The 14,250-nt window shown below is 46.1% G+C and overlaps 1 protein-coding gene across 1 annotated transcript in view; it reads left to right on the top strand.

The window, feature by feature from the left end:
- The window catches only part of EFHD1 (EF-hand domain family member D1), a 45,089-nt gene extending 31,472 nt beyond the window's left edge, over positions 1 to 13,617 (top strand). Inside the window, exons 3-4 of the mRNA XM_066232835.1 lie at positions 2,972 to 3,106; positions 12,405 to 13,617. Coding sequence (XP_066088932.1) covers positions 2,972 to 3,106; positions 12,405 to 12,539 — 270 coding nt within the window. The 3' untranslated portion in view covers positions 12,540 to 13,617. The remainder of the gene's footprint in view (positions 1 to 2,971; positions 3,107 to 12,404) is intronic.
- Positions 13,618 to 14,250: the final 633 nt, after the last annotated feature.

Genomic DNA, 14,250 nt, shown 5'->3' with positions numbered 1-14,250 from the left:
CTGTAATGCAATAATTGTGCTTCGTGTACTCATGACTGTAGGTTAAACTGACTTTCGCCCCACCCCGTACTTGGACTTGATTCTCAGACAAATAAACTGAAACACTGAAGTGTCTTTATAGTCAGCATTTGATAAAGCCAGTATCACATATACCTTTACTATAAGTAAGAGTGCCTGATACTTTCCAAGACTTCTTAGGAGCCAGTGTTCTGGCTCGGGTAGTCTGCAGCAAACTGAGACTTTGCCGGCCTCTAGTGAGAGAGCTTGAAGCTGCAGGTGGACAGATGTGGCATTGCCATGGAGCCAACCAGTGGCCTCAGTAAAGTATCTTACTTCATCCCTTGCTTTGCATTTGGCAATGCCTACAGGGGGGTCAGGACCCCCCACCCCCACCCAGAAGCAAGAATTATAAAAAAAGCTTTATTATCAAGGTATTTGGGGAGGGGTGTTGAATAAAACGGACTTCCCTCTTGAGATTAAGAGTTTTGGCAGTAGCCCTGGCTGGACAGCTTGGTTGATTTGATTCAAGTATCATCTGGAAGTGCAGAGGTTGCTGGTTCAATCCTTGGTCAGGGCACATCCAGGAATAGATCGGTCTCTCTCTCTCTCTCTCTCTCTTGCTAAAATCAATAAATAAAAATTCAAAAAAAAAAAATATATATATATTTTTTTTTTTTTGGCCCTGGCTGGTTGGCTCAGCAGTAGAATGTCAACCTGGCATGTGGATGTTCCGAGTTCGATTCCTGGTCAGGACATACAGGAAAAGCAACCATCCGCTTCTCTCCCCTTTCCCACCCCCTTTTCTCTCTCTCTTTCTCTCTCTCTCTTCCCTTCCCGCAGCTGTGGCTCAATTGATTGGAGCACATCGGCCCCCCGGGTGCTGAGGATGGCTCCTTGAGCCTCTGCCTGAGGCACTAAAAATAGCTCAGTTGTGAGCATGGTCCCAGATGGGCAGAGCATCAGCCCCAGATGGGGGTTGTCAGATGGGTCCTGGTCAGGGTGCATGCGGGAATCTGTCTATTCTCTTCTAACTTAAAAAAAAAAAGTCTTGACAGTAGGATCCCCCAGGCGGAATTTAGAGAGCCTGTTGTTTTACCTCCCACTCTGGTTTAGGTAATGTTGTCTCCCTTAGGAAAACCATTGTCCAGAGAAGATGGTCATGAAAAAAACACCCGAAAACCTAAAATTTCCTTGTATTTTAGGTAGCACCTGAAAACCTGGAGAAGTCTCTTTGTGATGACATGGAATGCATAATTCATATTCTTTCTGAATGGAAAAATAAATTATGGAAGTTGGACAGCAGTCATTTGACCAATAAATGCACAGAAATGCTTTAGAGAAGTAAAAAGCCATAAAATTGACTTGGGTGAGGAAGATGGAAAGCAGTGGGGACCAACCTTTTCAGCTTGACCTGTTTGTTTATTTTTAAATGTATTCTATGGAGGCCTTAGTACACGTTGCCTTTAAAGATTAACTCGTTCAGGTCACAGTTTGAATCTGGAGGAAGAAGATGGATTATTCAACAAATGATATGGGGATTACTGACTAACCATTTGGAGGAAAATAAGGTTAATGATCAACATCACATGATAGATGAGAATACATTTCAGAGATTAAATATTTACATGTTTTAAAAAAAGTCGTAAAAGCAGTAGACAAAAACATAGGCCATTGTTTCCATAACCTTGATGGCAAGGAAGGTTTTTTTGTTGTTGTTGTTGTTTTTTAAAGCATAACACCCATGAGAAAAAATAAAAATTTGATGGATTTTACATAAAATTTTTGAGAGTCGAGAAGTACCATAAACAGAAGGGGAGAGACAGAGCTAAAGTATTTGAAGCACGGCAATAAAGATTTCTTAGGATGACAAGATAACCTAGACATGTTTTCTTTGAATATATGTACCCTGAATTATTAATGTCACCCATTACCATTAATAAAAATTTATTAAAAAAAAAAAAAAGATTTCTTAGAACACTAGGAAAGGTACAATCCAGTGGGACATAAATGGAAGGTAGGAATGGTTTAAAACAGTGGTCCCCAACACCCGGGCCGCGGACTGGTACCGGTCCGTGGGCCATTTGGTACCGGTCCGCAGAGAAAGAATAAATAATTTACATTATTTCCGTTTTATTTATATTTAAGTCTGAACGATGTGTTATTTTTAAAAAATAACCAGATTCCCTCTGTTACATCCGTCTAAGACTCACTCTTGACGCTTGTCTCGGTCACGTGATACATTTATCCGTCCCACCCTAAAGGTCGGTCCGTGAAAATATTTTCTGACATTAAACTGGTCCGTGGCCCAAAAGAGGTTGGGGACCACTGGTTTAAAACATCAGAACTGTGCCATTATTTAGTTTTTAAAAAATAGTACACGTGCCTGACCTGTGGGGGCGCAGTAGATAAAGCATTGACCTGGAACGCTGAGGTCGCTGGTTCAAATCCCAGGGCTTGTCTGGTCAAGGCACAGAGGGGAGTGGATGCTCCCTTTCTCTTTCTCTGTTGTCTGTCTGTCTGTCTGTCTGTCTCTCCCCTCTCTAAAAATGAATTTTAAAAAACAGTACACGCAAGTCTGTTGGACCCTTTCTTTCCTGGCTGTGTTGTAGGGCGTTGCGCATGTTTGCTTTGATAGCTAATGCTTCTGAAACCGTTGTGTAAACTCTTTGGAAGGATGGACTCCCAGTTGGGGAATTGATGGTTGGGAGGCGGAAAGCATGTCGCTGTTGGTAAACATTTCCAAAGTGCCCTCCAAACAACTTGAGTCAAAGTTGATACTCTCAGCAGCTGGATATCTGGGTGCCCATTTCAGTGGGCACGTGTTCATTTTGGACAGCGCGGGAAGGGATGAAGCGACAGGCACAGGCGCACGTCCCGCCCTTTTTTATAGGCTTGGCAGTAACGACGTTAGCACGCACGGGCCAAAGGGGACGGTCCAGCCTCTCAGCTGTGTTGACCTTTCTCCCCCCAGTTCCTGCTCATCTTTCACAAGGCCGCTGCGGGGGAACTGCAGGAGGAAAGTGGGCTCATGGCCCTGGCAAAGCTGTCTGAGATCAATGTTGCCCTGGAGGGTGTCAAAGGTGCCAAGAACTTCTTTGAAGCCAAGGTAGGTGGCTCCGCCCTGTGTCACACAATCACCCCTCCCTCCACCCTGCTCTGGGGAGATCCCAGTTGGGGACTATCTCATTAACTCCCTCAGGACAAGTTTAAGATAGGCGGTGGATGATCGCAGGGGAGTGAGAGTGTGTCCGCGTGCAATCTGCAAGTTAGAAACAGAACTGGGGAACAGCTGGATGGCAAACGCATCAGACCCTGGTTTCAGATTTAGATGGGTCGTCTGCTGCTGCCACACTCCTCGACTGACTCTTGATCCAGGCTTTCCTAAAGAGTTTCTCCCTCCCCCAAACCATAGTTGAGTTACGGTAAGGTGACCAACTTTTTTACAATGAAAAGGAGGACAAACATAAATAGAAGAAAACAATATCATAAACAAAAGAAACATTTTATTCATTGCGACAGTAATACACTATATTAAGAAGTGCATACATAATAAGAACATTTGCAGTATTTTATATTGTAATTATGCTTACATGCCTACGAATTTTTAATAATAATTGTAAGAAAAAAGATATAATTGTAAAAAAAAGAGATATAAATACATCACATCACACGCAATGGATCGACTCTGCATTGATCGAATACGGACATTTACAGATGAGTCTCCCAATATCAAAAAGGAGGGCGTGTAGGAGGACACTTTTCGAGGGAGGACGGAACTTACAAAAGAAGGACTGAACTCCCTAAAGGAGGACGATTGGTCCCCTTATTACTGGGATAGCTACCTCCATGTTTGCAACTTACACACCTGTGTGTAAACAAGTGAATAACGGGGCAGAGGAGGGGCCCTCGGTGCTTGCCCCAGATTTGCCCCGTGGACAGTGGCCGGGAGTTGGAAGGAATCTGCAGTGCACGGTCTTGGCTCTCTCCTGGGTGCTTCCACTCATTCCCGTGTTCATCCAGCCACTGAACGTCTATCAGGGGCCTGCCCTGTGCCGGGCACTGTCATTTTTCATCTGTGCAGAGCACACCTGCAGAAGGAGAGATCGAGAGAGCCCTCCAAGTCCCCCGTCCACCACAGCAGCGGGGTGCAGTGGGGTAGGCTGCCAGCCTTAAGATTCTGCCTCCTCCTGTGTCATGTCTGTGCCTCAGTTTCCTCGTCCGTACAGTGGGCGGTGATAACGGGATTGCTGTGAGGGTGACTTGAGCTCACACAGACATAAAGTGTTAAGCAAGTACCTGGCTCACCAAGAGCACTCCACATGTGGTAGGAGCTGTCGCGACTCCCTGCCACTCCAGGCAGGAGCCAACCTCTTGTGTGGTTTGGCTTATTCCAGCGGTCCACGGCGACACATTCCGGCCTGCTCAGGCCCCTGAGTGCAGCTTTCTTCTCACTTCCCTGTGATGCTGTTTGGAGAAACAGTTCATCCTCTTCCTGTCAACATGTAACCTGAATCATGGGGGACTCCTAATGCCTGAATTCCTGCTGCTGTCATCTGAGAGTTTCGGGGGCAGGCCGACCACTCCGTGTGCCTTCGACACCAGCATGGTGTGTTCAGCCCAGAAAATGGCTTGGCCCTTCCTTTGTGATTTAGGGTAACACTGATTCGACCCAGTGTCCCCCAGCAGTGCCAGGCACCACAATGAGCTCGGGAGACAAAACTTCCACCCTTCCTGGGACACGTGCTCAGTTTAGCAAGGAAAGCAAACTGTCACCCGGCATGGAGAGGGAGTGGAGAGGAGGCGATGGTTACTTCCGGTGGGGTGGGTCCTCCCCGTTCACTGAGTCCACACGTGCACATCTCTCAGGATGCCTTGGGCCGGGGCCTAGGACTGAGACCCTTCTTAGCGGGACGCTGTTTTCACTCCACTGCGGCAGTGGGCCGAGTGCTTTTGTCATTCAGAGCTTTAGCATCTCGTCCTGGTCCCCTCTCCAGCCTCGTCCATCCCGATGCACACCTGTCTTCAGATACTGCCACGCTCATCATGGCCGAGCCTCAGTGCCCGCTGTTTCTTCTGCCTGGAAAGTCCCATCCAAATGCCTCTTCCTAGAAAACTCTGCTCATTCTTTTTTGAGAGAGATGGGGACAGACAGGAAGGGAGAGAGATGAGAAGCATTTCTTATATGTGCCTTGACTGGGGGGCACCCAGCTGACCCAGTGACCCCTTACTCAAGCCGGCGACCTTTTGGTTCAAGCCAGCAACCATGGGGTCATATGATCCCACACTCAAGCCAGCAACGTTGGGGTTTCGAACCTGGGTCCTCATGGTCTCAGGCTGACGCTCTATCCACTGCACCACCGCCTAGTCAGGCAAACGCTACTCATTCTTTAAGATCCATGTTATAGTGTTGCCTCCTCTTGGCTGCTTTCCCTGATTATCCTGATTGAGAAAGCCTGTCCTCCTCTGTGTGCTTCTGTTATGAGTGGAAGTGGTGTTATAATTTATTTGTTCAAGACATCTTGGGCACTTTTGTTAAGTAGATAAATTGACCCAACTTTTTGGAGACCGGTTGGGGCTCACTGTTAACATGCCATATCCTTCACCTCTGGAATTCTGCCTCTAGGATCTTAGTCTTCAGAGACACTCATACAAATGCACATGGATATATAGACAAGGATTTTCACACTACACTGTTGGCAATAGAGAAAAATTGGAAACAACTGAAACTTCCATTACCAGGGAATTGAATCCATCTCTCCCACCCACACAATTGTACACCCTGCAGCCTCATGTATGTATGGACAGATGTCCAAAATGAATGAAGCAAACAGTTTGAAACCCCACTTTGTGACTGTTAAATACCCCCTAAAGCCCTTTCCGAGTGGCTTAGTGGACGAAGTGTCGTCCCGGTGTGACGAGGTCACACAGGTTCGATCCCTGGTCAGGGCACTTGTGAGACGCAACCAATGAGTGTACAACTAAAATGGAACAACTGAGTGGAACGAGTTGTATCTCTCTCCCTCTCTCTCTCCCTTTCTCTCTTCCTCTCTCGCTCCCCCCCTCTCTCTCTTTTTCTCTCCCCTCCCTCCTTCTCCCTTCCCCTTTCTCTCTCTTTCAAATCAATGAAAAAAATTAAAAAAAGAAAAAACACCCCAGATAATTATACACCAAAGTATTAGCAATACTTATGTCTGAGGGACTTTTAAAATATTTTTGTAATGTTTTATAATTGTGTCTGCATTATTTTTATAACCAGGAGAAAAGATGAAAAGAAGAACAATAAAATTTTTTGAACGTGTTGTGTTTATAGGTCTGCCTCCCCACCCAGACTCAAAGGCAGAGGTGTGTTATCTTAGTAATTACAGTGCCTGGCACGTAATGGCCCTCAATAAACATTTGCATGAATGACGAATGAAGGGAATCATCCCTTGCGTTTGGGAGAGGGCCATAAAGGAGCTGCCGATTCTGACAGATGTGCAGAGATGAATGGAGACTCACCTTGTAATCAAGGAAGGGAAGGCGTTGAAGCCGTGGGAACATGGGGACGGCAGGAGCAGAGGCTCCACGGGGTGGCGGGGCAGGCGTGTCTGTAGGCTGGTCCTTCTCCACACTGGAAGCGGTTGGACAGGGAGTTCTGGGCTCCGCTAGAGTTCAGGCTTTCCCCAGCCTGTCGGCCACCAGAACCGTCTTCAGGCCAGCTTCCCGGGCCCCGCCCAGCTCCACCTGGGATTTCTCCAGGGTGGGGCCCGGGAAGCATGGGCTTGAGTGGCCTTTCAGTGCAGAGCCAGGGTAGGAAAGCACAGCTGCTGGCCCAGGGGGTCCTCAGAGGAGCTGGCACAAACAGTGGTGGCCACTACAGGCACCACTTGCCTAGAGCAAGGCTTCCATAGATTCTGGAGAATTGTAAGTCCAATGACGGTAGGGACAGTGAAGCCGGGGAAGAAGTGGGATGAATCCCCAATTCCCCAGAACTCTCGGCATTGATGACCACTGGTTGGCCTTGTAGAGCTATGTGGAGAGGGGTTGGTGACATATTTGGTTAAAATTTTTTTTTTTTTTTGTATTTTTCTGAAGCTGGAAACGGGGAGAAACAGTCAGACAGACTCCCGCATGCACCGGACCGGGATCCACCCGGCACGCCCACCAGGGGGCGATGCTCTGCCCACCAGGGGGCGATGCTCTGCCCCTCCGGGGCACCAGAGCCACTCTAGCGCCTGGGGCAGAGGCCAAGGAGCCATCCCCAGCGCCCGAGCCATCTTTGCTCCAATGGCGCCTCGGCTGCGGGAGGAGAAGAGAGAGACAGAGAGGAAGGAGAGGGGGAGGGGTGGAGAAGCAGATGGGCGCTTCTCCTGTGTGCCCTGGCCGGGAATCGAACCCGGGACTTCTGCACGCCAGGCTGACGCTCTACCACTGAGCAAACCGGCCAGGGCCATATTTGGTTAAATTTTTATTGATTGATTTTAGAGAGAGGAAGGGAGAGAAAAAGGGAGAAAAACATCGTTTTGTTGTTCCACTGATTTATGCACTCATTAGTTGGATTTTGTATGTGCTCTGACCAGGGATGGAACCCACAACCTTGGTATATAGGGACAACCCTAACCAACTGAGCCACCCGGCCAGAGCGGGGCTGGTGATATTTTTTTTCCATTAAGACATTCCAATGGGAATGATATAAGGAGGAAAAGTTATAAACTGGGTTTGGGAATGAAGTCTAAGGTGACTTCAGCCAAAGGGAAGACATAGCCCTTCATTTAAAGGGCACACTGTTGGTTGCAAATCGTTCTTGTTCACGTCCTGTTGGACAGAAGTTGGCCGCACCTGGCTGCACTGGGGGCTGCCAAATGCCTTTTTCCCTGGGGTTCTGTATGCACAGCTGTATTCTGCTACTCGGGAAAATAGTGAGGGTCATAGAATCATCTCTTCCGCACGTGTCCATTGCTGAACCAACTAGCAAGCTGGGCTATCATTACCCTGCTTGGGCTTTCTCTGCTGGAGCCTGGAGTTGGGGCGGTGGTCAGTTTCCCCTAGACCTCGGCCATGGGGACAGTCTCACAGGAAGAAAGAATGAAGGAAATGAGTGCTTCATGAACACCCAACTGCACAGACCTTCTATCTTCACGAGATTCAAGGTGGAACCATGAACTAGAGGAGACTGGCCACTGGTCGGCCACGTGATGACTGGACCGTGGGGGAGGACATCTCAGGGGTCTAAGGAAACCCTGAGGAAAATGCTATTTTCGAGGACAGGAGCAATCTTAAGAAGAGATTAAACCAGCCCTGGCCTGCTGGCTCAGCAGTAGAGCATTGGCCCGGCATGTGGAAGTCCCAGGTTCAATTCCCGGCCAGGGCACACAGGAGAGGCACCCATCTGCTTCTCCACCCTTCCCCCTCTCCTTTCTCTCTCTGTCTCTCTCTTCTCCTCCTACAGCCAAGGCTCCATTGGAGCAAAGTTGGCCTGGGTGCTGAGGACGGCTCCAAGGCCTCCACCTCAGGTGCTAGAATGGTTCCAGTCACAATGGAGCAACGCCCCAGATGGGCAGAGCATCGCCTCCTGGTGGGCATGCCGGGTGGATCCCAGTCATCAGGCACATGCAGGAGTCTGTCTGTCTGCCTCCCTGCTTCTCATTTCAGAAAAATACAAAGAGAGAGAGAGAGAGAGAGAGAGAGAGAGAGAGAGATTAAGCCAGAGGAAGCCAGAGCAGAGGTCTTGGGTATGGCAAGTGGGTCAGTGGAGATATGAGACCAGGTTGACCGCGGCGGGCAGACTGTAGTTGGGTCAGAGGTGAGTGGGAAGTGGGGAAGCAGAGCCCTGATGGCTGACTTGCCCAGCTGGTGGGCTGCCAGAGGAGGCCTGGACAACATGGGGATGGCAGCACTTTGGATTTGGGGTTTTGGGGTTTTTTTTTTTAAGCCTCGACACGATAGATGTTGGCATGATTGTGGGGTCCAGGGAGAAGGAAACATGAGGGCAGAGTGGGGTGATTGATGGCATGAGGACTTGGAAGTCATAGAGTCGAGAGAAGAGGTGGACTTGTATGGTGGAGAAGAAGGACCCCAAGTGAAGGAGAGCGAATGATACATCAATTTAAAATCCTCAAAAAAAAAAAACAAACCTTAATGAAGGGAATGCTTTTCTGCAAATGTAAGACAGTAAGTGATGAATAGCAGACATTTAGAGAGTTAATTCTCCTCCGCTCCACCTCCTCCAGATACAGGTACGTATTGAGGATTCATTCTTTTCTTTTTCTTATTTAAAGATTTTAGTTCTTAATTTTAGAGAGGAGGATGGAAGTGTGGGAAGCATTAACTCATAGTAGTTGCCTCTCATATGTGCCTTGACCGGGCAAGCCTGGGGTTTTGAACTGGTGACCTCAGTGTTCCAGGTCGACGCTTTATCCACTGTGCCACCGCAGGTCAGACTAATTCTTTAAAAAAAAAATTATTAATTTTAAAGAGGAAGGAGAGAGAGAGAGAGAGAGAGAGAGAAACATCAATTTGTTATTCCACTTATTTATGCATTCTTAGTAGATTCTTGTATGTGTCAAACCCACAACCTTGGCATATCGGGATGATGCTCCAACCAACTGAGTTACCTGGCCAGGGTGGGATTAATTCTTCAATGTTATACATTTTTTTCAATGTCATAAAAATAATTCAAACACATTGGAAAAGATTATATGTCACATTCATTCCCTTAGCCATTGTGATTCTGATGACAGAATCTATTAACACATCAGAAAAAAATTTATATTAATTTAATAAATGTAGCTGTAAGAATCTCAAAACATTAAGAAATGGAATGCAATTATAACATTTGACATTTATGTTAAGACTGCAGGGATAACTTTTAAAATGACATAGGTAGATCAAATAAGAAAAATGTGATCATTTCAGTTAGACATCTCAGAGAGATTTGCTGAACTTTAACATTCATAATAACACATTTTATTTTATTTTACTTTTGATTGATTTTAGGGAAACAGAGGGAGGAAGGGGAAGAGAAAAAGAGAAAGGGAAGCATTCATTTGCTGTTCCACTTAGTTGTGCCTCATTCATCGGTTGCTTTCCCAGTATGCCCTGACTAGAGATGGAACCTGCAACCGTGGTGTTTTGGAACAAACGCTCTAACTGACTGAGCTAACTGGCCAGGACCATAATAATACATTTTAAACGAAACAATATTCTTCAATATGATAAATAATATTTACTTTCCTTATCTTTAAATATCAAGGCATTCTCTAAACAGTAATATTAGCCCTGGCCAGAGAGCTCAGTTGGTGAGAGCATCATCTTGAAGCACAGAGGTTGCCAGTTCAATCCCCCATCAGGGCACATACAGGAAGAGGTCAATGTTCTTGTTTCTCTCTCCCCCTCTTCCTCTTTTGCTAAAAATCCATAAATAAACATATGAAAAATTAAAATGAAATAGAAACATTAAATAATGTAGTATGGGTACAGGAATAAACAAACCAGCTAGTACGACAGGATAGACAATAGCACAAGGAGGTCTCCTTCATGTGGGAATTTGGTATATGAAAAAGATCATTTTCAAACTGGTGGGGAAATAATGGGCTATTCAATAACAGGTTTTAAGACAGTTGGCTATCCACTTAGGAAAATGTAGGAAAGTCCTCACTAAAACAAGTTGCAGGTGACTTTAAGAGCTGAGTGTGAAAATAAAACCATAAAAGTATTACAAGAAAATACAGGAAATTGGGTTTAGTTAGAACCTTGGGGGTATACAAGGCCTTCTTAAACATGACATAAAAAACAAAATTTAGAAAGAAAATGACTGAAAAATTGGTTGCACCAAAATTTAAGAATGTTTGTTGTATGGCTTCAGCTACCTTGAAGTTAAAGATAAAAAATAAAAAGGCGCTGCGAGTGAGCTCAGAGTGTTGTCCAGGAACAGCAAGGTCGTGGGTTTGGTCCCCATCAGGGTACATACAGGAAGCAGCCAATGAATGATGCATAGCTAAGTGGATCAACAAATGAATGCTTCTCTCTGTCTCTCTGAAATCAATAATTTTTTTAAAAATACAAAGACTAAGAGATAACAAAGTGGGGATGGCAGGAAGAAAAAAGGGATGGGGAGATGTGGAGGAGGGATAGATGGTGATGGAAGGAGACTTGACTTGGGGTGGTGAACACACATACAGTATACAGATGAGGTAGTGTAGAGTTGTGCACCTGAATCCCATATAATTTTATTAGCCAATATCACCCAATAAATTCAATAAAAATATAAAAACTAGTAGTTTAAGAAAGTAAAAAAAAAAAAAGGACAAGAAACTGGTAGAAAGTAACAGGAAAATATAACAAGGGATTGACACCTAAATGATGTAAAGTAAAAACCAGCCAACTAGAACAATGAGTAAAGGATACAAATGGGGTAATTCACCAAAGCGGGAAGTAAAAGGTGCCAGGTTTTTTGTGTTTTTTTTTTTTTTGTCTATCAGATTGGCAAGAAGGGAAAAGGTTAATTATAAGCCTTGGCAAGGTTGTGGGGGAGTGAGAACCCGTGTCTCATGGGGGTGGCGAGGTAAGTAGGAACAGCTGCTTTGGAGAGAGATTTAGCAGTCTTTATTAAATAACGTGTAAGCCTACCGTGTTTGCAAAGTTGACCAAATTGATGAGACACTGGGGGGAGGAGGAAGCTGTTCTAGAACAGAGAATTTAAGATGAATTTATGACTGAAGAGAAACTTGCTTTTTAAAACATGGCACCATGCCTGGCCTGTGGTGGCGCAGTGGATAAAGCGTCGACCTGGAAATGCTGAGGTCACCGGTTCAAAACTCTGGGCTTGCCTGGTCAAAGCACATATGGGAATTGATGCTTCCTGCTCCTCCCCCCTTCTCTCTCTTTCTCTCCTTTCTAAAATGGATAAATAAAAATTTAAAAAAATAAATAAATAAAACATGGCACCAAATCCCATTCACCAATACCAACCAAGAACAGGTAATATTTGGAAGTGAGTTTCGAGAGATCTGTTTAGAGAAAACTAAAGCGTTTTTAATGGGTGACATACAAACCCTGTTGAATAAAAACTCAGGCATTCAGGGAAGATGTAAAGAAACCCTTTGCCCCAGGAGGTGATGCAAACCCAATCACAATCCCTGCGGGGAGGTCATTTTGTCTTTGTTCTCCCTAGAACGAAACAGTTGTGCTGCGAAATAAAAAGTAGAGAGTAGAAGTGGGTAATGGGCGGGGACGTTAACCGGCATCCTGGAAAAGAAGGGAAACGGGGAGACTGGCCGGCGACAGCAAACAGTGATTGCGTCCTCGCCCCCCAGCGGGCCGGAGTCTCGTGGCACAGCTGCGCGTTCTGCTGGGTGGGCGCACCTCCCCCAAGTCTCTCTTCCCTTCTCTCACTGCGTAGGTCTGTCTCTGCTCTCTCTCCACAGGTTCAAGCCTTGGCCGCTGCCAGTAAGTTCGAAGCTGAGCTGAAAGCCGAGCAGGATGAGCGGAAGCGGGAGGAGGAGAAGAGGAGACTCCGCCGGGCAGCCTTCCGGGAGCTCAAGGCCACTTTTAGCTCATAGAAGAACTTGACCTCTGTCCGCTGTTGTGCCTCACAGATGCCCCAGGGAGAGCTGGCCCGGCATCTCGCCCCAACTGACCCCTCTGGCCCAACCAGCCTCCCCGCTCACTGTTAAGGAGGGTCCCGGGATAGGCCAGCTGGCCCCTTAGCCCCTCCTTCCTGCCCACCTTCCTCTGCCCTTCTCTGTAGCCACAATGTGTCTTTTCCTTCTCCTTACCCTTCCACATCAAAGAGTGGGAATTCCTTGTACAGATACTTCTTTCTTTGGTGGTCCTCAGAGGAGATCATCCTGCGGGGGGGTTGGGGGGGGGTTGGGGGGGGGTGAGGGGACTGGAATGTTAATGTTGCCCATTTTCTTGGGTAATTCTCTGCACCTCTCTCCTCCCTTTTGATTCCCATCCAGCTACACTGTTTCCATTTGTAGCCTGATTCTGCCCGCTGCCTTTGTATCTTCACCTGCCCTTTGATGGTGCTGAGGTTTAAGGCAGGTCAGGCTGGACTACTGCCTGTCCCCTCCCCAACAGGGGGCATGGCATGCTGCTGAGATAGCACAAAGTCGTGAAAAGATAAGTCTGCCTTTTTCCCATCGCCTCTCTCCTGTCCCCTAGCCTTCCCCCCAGATCCACCCTCTTCGTCCCCTCTTCATTCATCTCATCCCATTTCAGCCTTTTCCCTACTCTTAAACTTCCTGTAATAACAGAATAACTAGAAGTAATTAATGAGTAAAAGAATTCCTGTTAACTCTGACTCTATGCAAATTATATTACATTAGATCCCTGACATTCCCAAGTGACAAATCAAGAGCCTTTTAAAATCCCAAAGGTCCTGTGCATCTTCATCACGTGGAAAGTTTCCAAATCGGCCCCCCGAGGTGGCGAAGCTGTTCTTACCTCCAGCACAGATTTTCATGATACGAGTTCTTGGGATTGCACACAAATGGCAGGGGTTTGTTGGATTTTTAAAAAAATAATTCCTTACGTATTTATTCTCTTTTGTAACTGCTGTCTTTACAATAAAGAAAACACCTGCATTTCTACCTATACCTGTTTCTTTTTAAAATAAACTGTGCAAATAGACTTTGCCACCATGTCATTGTGCTTCTCATTTTCTTTGGATTGGGGGGAAGAGGAGAGTGTTTTCGGTGGGGGCCGTGTCCACCAGGCTCCTGTTGGTCACTGGGTCCCTGGAGTCAAGTTAGAAATGGTAACTAGAGCGCTGGCCGAGTAGCTCGATTGGTTAAAGCGTCGTCCAGATACACCAAGGTCAAAGTCATGGGTTTGATCCCTGGTCAGGGCACATATAAGAATCAACCAATGAATGCATAAATAAGTGGAATAAATTGATGTTTCACTTTCTCTCTCCCAAAAATCAATTTAAAAAAATCTATCAATATGGGCACATCAGTTGTAACAAGTGTAGCAAACTAATATAAGATGTCAATAGGGAAAAGTGGAGGGGGAGTAAGGAGAGAGGTTCTGGGAACTCGGTACTTCCTGCTAAGTTCTTCTGTCAACCCAAAACTGCTCTAAAAAAAGAAAGTCTATTCATTAAAAAAATAAAGAATGGAGACAATAGTGTAATCATTTCAAACATTCATTTGCTTCCCTGTACGACTAGGCCTATGCGAGAGTTAAAGCTCTTGATTGTGATGGTAGAAAATGTTTAACACAAGAGAATGTACGACAAGAAAAGGACAAACATTGGACCATGTA

Source organism: Saccopteryx bilineata, chromosome 5 (assembly GCF_036850765.1).
Source record: "Saccopteryx bilineata isolate mSacBil1 chromosome 5, mSacBil1_pri_phased_curated, whole genome shotgun sequence".
In the NCBI taxonomy this organism is placed as follows: domain Eukaryota; kingdom Metazoa; phylum Chordata; class Mammalia; order Chiroptera; family Emballonuridae; genus Saccopteryx; species Saccopteryx bilineata.
Note: the sequence above shows the minus strand (reverse complement) of the source record. Positions and strands in the feature narration are given on the sequence as shown.